At 48.1% G+C, this 9,996-nt stretch overlaps 1 protein-coding gene across 1 annotated transcript; it reads right to left on the reverse strand.

Moving 5' to 3' along the window:
- Positions 1 to 8,504: 8,504 nt before the first annotated feature.
- On the reverse strand, positions 8,505 to 9,294 carry LOC123163017 (auxin-induced protein 6B-like). The gene has a single exon (XM_044580774.1). The coding sequence runs from the start codon at positions 8,992 to 8,994 to the stop codon at positions 8,581 to 8,583; it is 414 nt and encodes a 137-aa protein (XP_044436709.1). The 5' UTR covers positions 8,995 to 9,294; the 3' UTR covers positions 8,505 to 8,580.
- Positions 9,295 to 9,996: the final 702 nt, after the last annotated feature.

The following is a 9,996-nucleotide window of genomic DNA, read 5'->3' on the forward strand; positions in this document are numbered from 1 at the left end:
CTAGGTAGCATGATCAACCTTAGAATGATGATTCAAAACCAACACGCTAAGAATGAAATTATTGTCCTTTAACTACCCAGCAACGAGGTTGCTAGGCGTATTGATTTCACACATCACGATTCACTTGTCGACATTCCGGTTATAACCACACGGAACCGAGGAATGAGTAATGATGGTGAGAAGTATCACTACGTCAAAATTCATGAGAGTTGGTGCAGTTCTCATGACAATTCTGACATAAAGGGGGTAATACTCCAAGGTAGAACAGAACCAAAAGCTGGATTGGCATTTGATCTGCGGAATACAACTTCTCTGACCCAATCCTGGATATGGAAGAGGTACTGGAGTTTGTTTCTCCTAGTCATTCTGCGATGGAATGGCTTGACGGACCACAAGAGTAATAGGCATCGATAACGAACGCACGCATACTCTTGACTATCAATTGATAGACGAGGGTCAGAAGACAACTAAAGAGGGACAACTCAAAGGAACATATGATTTTCTGAGTTGTGGATGCATAGATTAGTATGTCGAACCAAGTTCAACATATTTCTTCCGGATAACCCATGCAGAAGGTGAAACTGGCAGAGTCACGATTTATGAATGGAGAACTCCTCAAGAGTACTCTAATTATGATCTTTTGATCCAATAAACATCTTCCATAAGCGGTTCATAGTATTTGGAAGAAAGGAATACCACGAACATCGAGGACTAATGTAAAGGTTACTAATATCCTAAAGGCACTAGCAATTACTATCAACATGAAGTGGGTAGAGTGAATCTCGGGTTCAGAACCCAGGAGTAGAATACCTACTACTAAGTAGCATCACGGGATGCTTTCGAGAATGATGGCCAGAATCATCACACTGGGAACACAAATCCTGGCTAATTACTAAATGATCCCCTAAGACACCTAGGGTCATAATAGTAACTCCAATATAATGTCAAGGCAATAGAATACCTCAACTCAACAATTTGTGTGATTAATCTGACCAAAGGCACATCGGAAACAGGAGGAAGGGATTTGCAAATGCATCAGACTGTTTGGAAACCTGGGATGACTCGGACAGCATAACGGCTATAAATGCTCAGAAAAGATTTGAGACATTCACAAAAATGGTGGCATAACCACTTAGAAGCACAATATCAAGGTTCCGAGATCAGCAATTATCATACGGAAGTAGTAGGAACTGAACTGAGACTTAAATCCAACAATCTTATAAGTCTACTAATTAGTAACACGTGGTCCTAATAGAAAGAAGAGATAGCCTAGTTCTTAATCCCCGCAGGAAAGATAAGATGACTCAGATCAGAAGGCATGAGGTATAAGGAGTAAAAAGAGCCTTATGTTCCATCCCACAATCAATTCCCTTATATAACTAAAGAATTTCTAAACTCAACTTCGACCAGTTTGGCTTGGTAATCCTACAGGCAGTCAAGCTCTGATACCAACGCTGTCAGGACCCCGACTCGATGTCACATCGATCTAGCCGGTAACACCTCATATTACTTTGCGGCCTCACGCACGGTATCCCCACGGGTGTCGCCTTACCTTTGCCCGGGACCGTTTGCGCCTTTTGGCACACGTATATGACAGTGTCGCTAGCATCCATATGATAAGGAGCCCGGGCTGACATGGCTAGTCGTAAACCCAAAGTGGCACAGACTTACAGGGACAGGCATCCATGACCCAGCATCGAACGTGTCGGTCATCAGCAAGTGGGTCCGGGCTGTAGCACTGGGCTAGCAGGACTCCGGTAAACCGGGCTGTAGCGGGCTAACAGGACTCCGGTACTCAAAGCGTGACATTTCCCCGAAGGGACAGACACAGGAACGAAGAAGGACACATGCCGGCCAGCCTAAGTGTTCCAGAGCAGTAGCAAGCTACCATGGCTCAGCGGTAACACTAGGAGACATTTCCCGGTAAGAGAGGCTACTAAAGATAAACAACTAGATAGTCAGATCCCACACATACCAAGCATTTCAATAACATACACACAATATGCTCGATATGTGCAATACAACATGGCATCACAAAATGACTCTACGACTCAAGTAGTTTATTCGATAGGCTCCGAGGAGCGAGACATTACAAACATGGGTCTCATGACCCAACAATCAGAGCATACAAGTCAAAGCACAAGCGGAAGCTATCATGTCTGAGTACAGACATCTACAAATGAAAAAGGCTGAGAAGCCCGACTATCTATCAGATCCTGCCGGGGCACAAGATCGTAGCTGAGGTAACAAGCTAAACGTCGAAGTCCACGTGGAACTACTAGCGAGACCGAAGTCTCTCTGCAAAAACATAAAATAGGCAAACGTGAGTACAAATGTACCCAGCAAGACTTACATCAGAACTAACTACATATGCATCATTATCAACAAAGGGGTGGTGGGGTTTAACTGCAGCAAGCCAGCTTTGACTCGGTGGCTATCCTAAACTACGACTGCGAGTAACTCTTTTGAGGTGGCGCACACGAGTCCACATATTCACCATATCAATACACCACTATGGATCCGCTCCCGTCTCCCTACGAGAACGCCATCCATAGCACTCACGCTTATCTTGCGTATTTTAGAGTATCCACTTTCACTTGTCTATGAACTGATATAAGCAACCCAGAAGTCCTTTTCCGCGGACACGGCTATTCGAATAGATGATGTTAACCCTGCAGGGGTATACTTCTTCACACACGCTCTCACCACTTACCGCCGTTGTTGTCTAGCTTAACCAACTAGCTCCGGGATATCCATCACAGATTCTTGGAGAAAGGGTGGTTCACAAGAACCCGACTTGATCACGAGCTCAACATAGCAGTCAGGTGACAACCTGGTAATACTTCCAAGAAGATATTCGGAAAATCACGAACCACCGGTATGTTACTAAGCTTGAGAACAATCTCGCTTTTGAGGGCAAGACGATATGATCAAATGAGTGAGGACTTGACAAGATCCTAACTCATCAATCGAAGGGTGCACCGAAATAAGGACTAGGTAGCACGATCAGTCTTAGAAGGATGATTCAAAAACCAACACGCTAAGAATGAAATTATTGTCCCTTAACTACCAAGCAACGAGGTTGCTGGGAGTATTGATTTCACACATCACAATTCATTTGTCGGTATTCCGGTTGCATCAACACGATGGCCGAGGAATGACTAATGATGGTGAGAAGTATTACTACGTCAAAATTCATGAAAGTTGGTGCAGTTCTCATGACAATTCTGACATAAAGGGGGTAATACTCCAAGGTAGAACAGAACCAAAAGCTGGATTGGCATTTGATCTGCGGAATACAACTACTTTGACCCAATCCTAGATATGGATGAGGTACTGGAGTTTGTTTCTCCTATTCATTCTAAAATAGAATGGCTTGGCGGACCACAAGGGTAATAGGCATCGACGAACGAATGCACGCATACTCTTGACTATCAATTGATAGGCGAGGGTCGGAAACAACTAAGATGGGTCAACTCAAAAGAACATATGATTTTCTGAGTTGTGGATGCATGGATTAGCATGTCGAACGAAGTTCAACATATTTTTTCCGGATAACCCATGCAGAAAGGTAGAACTGGCAGAGCCACAATATATAATGGAGAACTCATCAAGAATAATCCTGTTGTGATATTTCAGTTCAACGAGGAACTTCTGCCATAAGTAGTTCATGGTATTTGGAAGAAGAAGATACCACGGACTTCAAGGACTATCGCAAAGGTTACTAATATCCTAAAGGCACTAGCAATTACTATCAACATGAAGTAGGTAGAGTGAATCTCGGGTTCAAGAACCCAGGAACAGAATACCTATTACTAAGTAGCATCACGGGATGCTTTCGAGAATGATGGCCAGAATCATCACACTGGGAACACAAATCATGGCTAAATTACTAGATGATCCCCTAAGACACCTAGGGTCATAATAATATCTCCAACATATATGCCAAGGTAACGGAGTACCTCAACTCAACAATTAGTGTGATTGAGCTGGCATAAAGGAACATCGAAACCAGAGGGAAAGGATTTTGCAAATGCATCAGACTATTTAGAAACCTGGAATGACTCGGACAGCATAACGGCTGTAAATGCTCAGAAAAGATTTGAGACATTCACAAAATGGTGGCATAACCACTCAGAAGCACAATATCAAGGTCTCGAGATCAATAATTAACATACAGAAGTAGTAGGAACTGAAACGAGGCTTAAGTCCAACAATCTTATAAGTCCACTGATTAGTAACACGTGATCCTGATAGAAAGAAGAGATAGCCTAGTTCTTAATCCCCGTAGAAGAGAAGATGATGACTCAGATCAGAAGGCCATGAGGTATAAGGAGTAAAAAGAGCCTTACGTTCCATCCCACAATCAATTCCCTTATATAACTAAAGAATTTCTAGACTCGACTTCGACCAGTTTGGCTTGGTAATCCTACAGGCAGTCAAGCTCTGATACCAACGCTGTCAGGACCCCGACTCGATGTCACATCGATCTAGCCTGTAGCACCTCATATCACTTTGCGGCCTCACGCACGGTATCCCCACGGGTGTCGCCTTACCTTTGCCCGGGACCGTTTGCGCCTTTTGGCTCACGTATATGATAGTGTCGCTAGCATCCATATGATAAGGAGCCCGGGCTGACATGACTAGTCGTAAACCCAAAGTGGCACAGACTTACAGGGACAGGCATCCATGACCCAGCATCGAACGTGTCGGTCATCAGCGAGTGAATCCAGGCTGTAGCACTGGGCTAGCAGGACTCCGGTGAACCGGGCTGTAGCGGCTAACAGGACTCCGGTATTCATCGCGTGACATTTCCCCGAAGGGACAGACACAGGAACGAAGAAGGACACATGCCGGCCAGCCTAAGTGTTCCGGAGCAGTAGCAAGCTACCATGGCTCAGTGGAAACACTAGGAGACATTTCCCGGTAAGAGAGGCTACTAAAGATAAACAACTAGATGGTCAGATCCCACACATACCAAGCATTTCAATAACATACACACAATATGCTCGATATGTGCAATACAACATGGCATCACAAAATGACTCTACTACTCAAGTAGTTTATTCAATAGGCTCCGAGGAGCGAGATATTACAAACATGGGTCTCATGACCCAACACTCAGAGCATACAAGTCAAAGCACAAGCGGAAGCTATCATGTCTGAGTACAGACATCTATGAATGGAAAAGGCTGAGAAGCCTGACTATCTACCAGATCCTGCCGGGGGCACAAGATCGTAGCTGAGGTAACAAGCTAAACGTCGAAGTCCACGCGGAACTACCAGCGAGACTAAAGTCTCTCTGCAAAACATAAAATAGGCAAACGTGAGTACAAATGTACCCAGCAAGACTTACATCAGAACTAACTACATATGCTTCATTATCAACAAAGGGGATGGTGGGGTTTAACTGCAGCAAGCCAGCTTTGACTCGGTGGCTATCCTAAACTACGACTGCAAGCGACTCTTTTGAGGTGGCGCACACGAGTCCACATATTCACCATATCAATACACCACTATGGATCCGCTCCCGTCTCCCTACGAGAACGCCATCCATAGCACTCACGCTTATCTTGCGTATTTTAGGGTATCCACTTTCACTTGTCTATGAACTGATATAAGCAACCCAGAAGTCCTTTTCCGCGGACACGGCTATTCGAATAGATCATATTAACCCTGCAGGGGTGTACTTCTTCATACATGTTTCCACCACTTAGCGTCTGCACACGACATGTGCTCGGCAGACTTCAAGCGAAAGCCGACGTGGGTGTAGACCACGACCTACCTAAACACTCAAGTCTCTAGTCCAGGTTTATCACCTATTCAGGTTCCATCCGCAGGGAGTCCGGCCGAGGTTTCCCATACGGCCCCGAACGATGTGAACAGGGTTCCCGAGATACCTAACGGGTATTCGGTACACCCGGCCACGTACCTACCGCATCACAGCCCACCCCTACGGTCAGCGCTGTCCACGGCCTCCAGTAGGCTACAAACACCAGAAACTACTTGCAACTCCTGGACAGAGGACTAGGGTGAATAAGAAGTCGAGCGGGGTCATATTTCAGGGCCCAATGTATGGTAGTAGCTGAATCATGGATCACGAACACAGAACTCAGTTCCTGAGGACGGCTGCAATGAGACAACCCACCATGTACTCCTACATGGCCTCTCACCGCTACCTTTACCAAATCGTGTTCACACACTTAGCTCACACACAGTAGGACATGTTCACACGCCTCTGATTCATCCCCGATGAATCAGACCTGACTCAACTCTAAGCAGTGGCAGGCATGACAAACAAACATGAATGAGTAGGCACAACAGGGCTCAAACAACTCCTACTCATGCTAGTGGGTTTCATCTATTTACTGTGGAATGACAGGTCATGCAGAGGATAAAGGGGTTCAGCTACCGCAGCAAGTAACAGATGAATCGGTGTTGTCCTAATGCAGTAAAAGAGAGCAGGAGCGAGAGAGTAGGATTGTATCGGAATGAACAAGGGGGTTTTGCTTGCCTGGCACTTCTGAAGATAACATTGAGTCTTCATCAGTGTCAACGATCACATCATCGGTATCACGTCTATCGAGAGGGGACAAATACCGGCAACACAGAAAGGAACACAATCAATGCAATGCACAATATGATGCATGATCATGACATGGCAAAATGAATGTGTTTGAGCTAATGCAACTAGCAACAGATTAAATGAAGTTGGTTTGAATATAAAATTCAAATTCAAACTCCATATGTGATTATTCAAATGACATTCACTTCATTGCCCTAAACAGTAGTGATAAGTTGTTCTAACATGCATGAAAATGGTACAGATGGATTCCTTGAATTTTTCTGATAATTTTTCATATATAAATTATTTAATTTGGAGTTACGGTTGAATTTCTATGATTTTTAGAAGTTTTTTACAATTTTCTGGAATTTTCTGATTATTTAGAATTAAAATAATTCCAGAAAATGAATTATGGCGTCAGCATGTCATCACCTTGACGTCAGCAGGTCAACAGGGCGCCCTAGGTCAAACCTGACGTGTGGGGGCCACACGTCAGTGACTATCTAATCTAACCTAGTTAATTAGCACTAACCTAGGTTAAGTTAAATTAGTTTAAATCTAAACTGGATTAGTTAGCCGGGCGGGGCCCGCATGTCAGTGGGGAGAGGGGGGGTCAAACCGGGCAGTGGGTCAACCCACGCCGGTCAGCGGGTCAGCGGGCGCCGGCGTTTAGCCGCCGGCGAGCCCGACGCGGCGGCGCAAGTGCAATTCGCTGTTCCGGCCACCAAAAGGGTCGGGGAGGGTACCTACGGGGAGCTGGGGATGGGCTGAGGCTCTTGGTGGAGGGACTTGAGCTCGGGGCGGTCGGAATCGACGCCGGCGGCGAGCTATGCGGCGGCCGGAGCTCGGGCACGCTCGGACACGGCGTTTTGGGGCACGGGGGGAGGAGTGGGTAGGTGCTCTGGGTTCCCGGGAACGCGACGAGGACGACAGCGTGCTCGGACGCGACGTGCGGGGCCTCTAGCCGCGGCGACCTCGTGGCCGGCGGCGACGAGCTCTCGGGCTCGGCGGAGCCCGTGGTTAGAGGAAAGAATCGGCATCAGGGAGAGGGGGGTTCGGTGCGGGGGCTCACAGCGATGGCGATGGAATGCTCGGCGAGGTCGGGGACGGCCCGGAGCCGACGAATTCGTCGACGGCTACCGGCGGGTCCGAAGAGGGGAAGAACGGCGGGGCGGCGCCTCGGGGCTTCTCCGGTCGCGTGAGATGGCGGGGAGGGTGAGGATGGAGTGGCGGAGCTGGTGGGCTAGTTGGGGGAGCGAGGGAGGCCCTGTGGCCGCGGTGGTGGCGAGCGGCGGCGACGGCGGCTCCGTTCGGGGAGGAAAACAGAGAGGGGGAAGAGCGTTCGGGGAAGAGAGAGGGAGCAGCGAGGGAGGAAGAGGAGCGAGGGGACACGAGGCGTGAGGGGGGAGGCTCGGGGACGACTCGGTGGAAGCAGGAGGTGGCCGAGGCGGCATCAGCGCTCGCCACCGAGCTGCTTCGGTGCGAGGGGAGGAAGAAGACAAGGGGGAGGAGGTGGGCTGGGCCTCACAGGTGGGCTGCACAGGGGGGGCTGGGCCAGCACAGGTGAGCGCCAGGTAAGTGGGCTTCTCTCTCTCTTTTTATTTCTATTCTGTTTTTCTTTTAATTAATTCTTTTGCCACTGTTTGAATTAAAAATAATAATTCAAACAATGCCAAAGCTCCTCTGAATATTTTTATATTGCTAGATGGACTTTTTCAAAAGCTCATAAAATATTTCAGGGGTATTTGAAATTATATTCTAATCATATGAATATAATTCAAATTCAAATAGCTAATGATTTAAATTCAAAGTCCCAAAAATAAATCCTTTCAAAATGTTTATTATTTTTGGTTTGGATCAAAACCCTTGCCAAAAATATTAAACACCTAAGAGGAGCATTTTGGAACAATGAATGAGATTTTAGGGGTTTTTGCCCCTCTTTTATTTAGGGTTTTGAGGCTCCCAATATTCCTCAATTCAAGTTTCAAAAATATAGACATGATGCACACATGAAGCTAGCCTAGAGCAATGCCAGAAGCTAGGGATGTGACACCGCCCCCCTGCTCCATCTCCCACATCACCTCCATGAAATCATCGACGGCGCAGGGCAGCTCGAGCGGGCCGATGCAGCCGGCGAAGCCGTACTCCGTCTCGGCCTCGTCCAGCAGCGCGCGGAACAGGGGGTGGTTTGCGCACCTGGCGCGCACCGCGAACCGCTCCTTGCCTGGCCCCACGAGCACGGCGAAGTACCCCGCCGGCACGGCCCACGCCGCCACCCTGCCATCGGCCGCGCGTGGCGACGCCGGGGCACTGGCGCTGCTGCCAGCGCCGCCACCGCCGTAGGCCGCCGGCTGCCTCCGGTGGCCCAGCGACCGGCACTTCTGGAGCGTCTTGGCCAGGATGTTCTTCTTCTGACCCCCTTCCTTCATGGCTGATCGATGTGGAAAACTACCTACCGACAACGGGACTGGATCGAAACAGTATACTACTACGGGGGGTAGTAGCTATGGAGCTAGCCACGGTCGTAGCCTTGGTGCAGGCGGGACATGTCCTTGGTGGCTTTTGGCGCGAGGAGGGAGAGGGCGCTCCCGGTGTAGTTCATACTTCTTTGTGGACGGGCGCAAGAGGCGACGAAGGAGGCATCGGCGGAGTATGAGGTGATGGTTAGTTTCTCCCGAGAGTGAACCAAAGTCACGAAGGCGACGAAGAGTATGAGGTGCTGGTTTGGAGAATGGGACGCAGGAATTTAAAGGAGAAAGGGAGCGCCTCAGCTGCTTTCTCGCGGTGGTAGCAAGAAGAAGAGGTTCAGATTAAGAGCAAGCTAAGAATGGCACATATGCATGCGTACGCGGAGGGCTGCGGTTGAAAGTTTCTTCTTCTTCTCGGCCCCTTGAGACGCGGTGAGAAGTAGTTAGGGCGAGCCGTAAAATGTACTAGTATGGGATCAACTACGTGCAAGTTGACTGAATTTTATTTTTGGGTCAGTCGACACACACAAACAGGTTTCAGTCGATTTGTTCTTTGCGCTACAGCCTAAGGGCATCTCCACGCTGAGTTTCAAATCGGACACCTCCATTCGTGGACAGGAAGGACCAGTCTGCGGACACTGATACGGAAGCCGGTCATCCAAAACCATCTGCATATATTTTAAACAAAATCAGACAAATTTAAGCAGACATGTCAGATTTCAAGTGTGGACATAATTTACATACACGACGATATTTCGGATGTTTAACTGAAAACTAAAAAAGCTATAGTTTGTACTAGACGACCATCTCATATGCGTGGCCACCTTACCCGGCCGCACTGATGTCGCCGTCAATGTCGTGTTGCCTGGCGCTTGCGGAGGAGCCGCTCCGCTTCCAACTACACGGTGTGGAGGGCCGTCGCGGCCAATGCCGACAGCACACAAGGAGCTCTGGCGGCAGACT

This window comes from Triticum aestivum, chromosome 7B (genome assembly GCF_018294505.1).
Source record: "Triticum aestivum cultivar Chinese Spring chromosome 7B, IWGSC CS RefSeq v2.1, whole genome shotgun sequence".
Classification (NCBI taxonomy): domain Eukaryota; kingdom Viridiplantae; phylum Streptophyta; class Magnoliopsida; order Poales; family Poaceae; genus Triticum; species Triticum aestivum.

Bases quoted from the DNA above. Each gene is read 5' to 3' on its own strand.
- LOC123163017 (XM_044580774.1), bottom strand. From the start codon at position 8,994: ATGAAGGAAGGGGGTCAGAAGAAGAACATCCTGGCCAAGACGCTCCAG.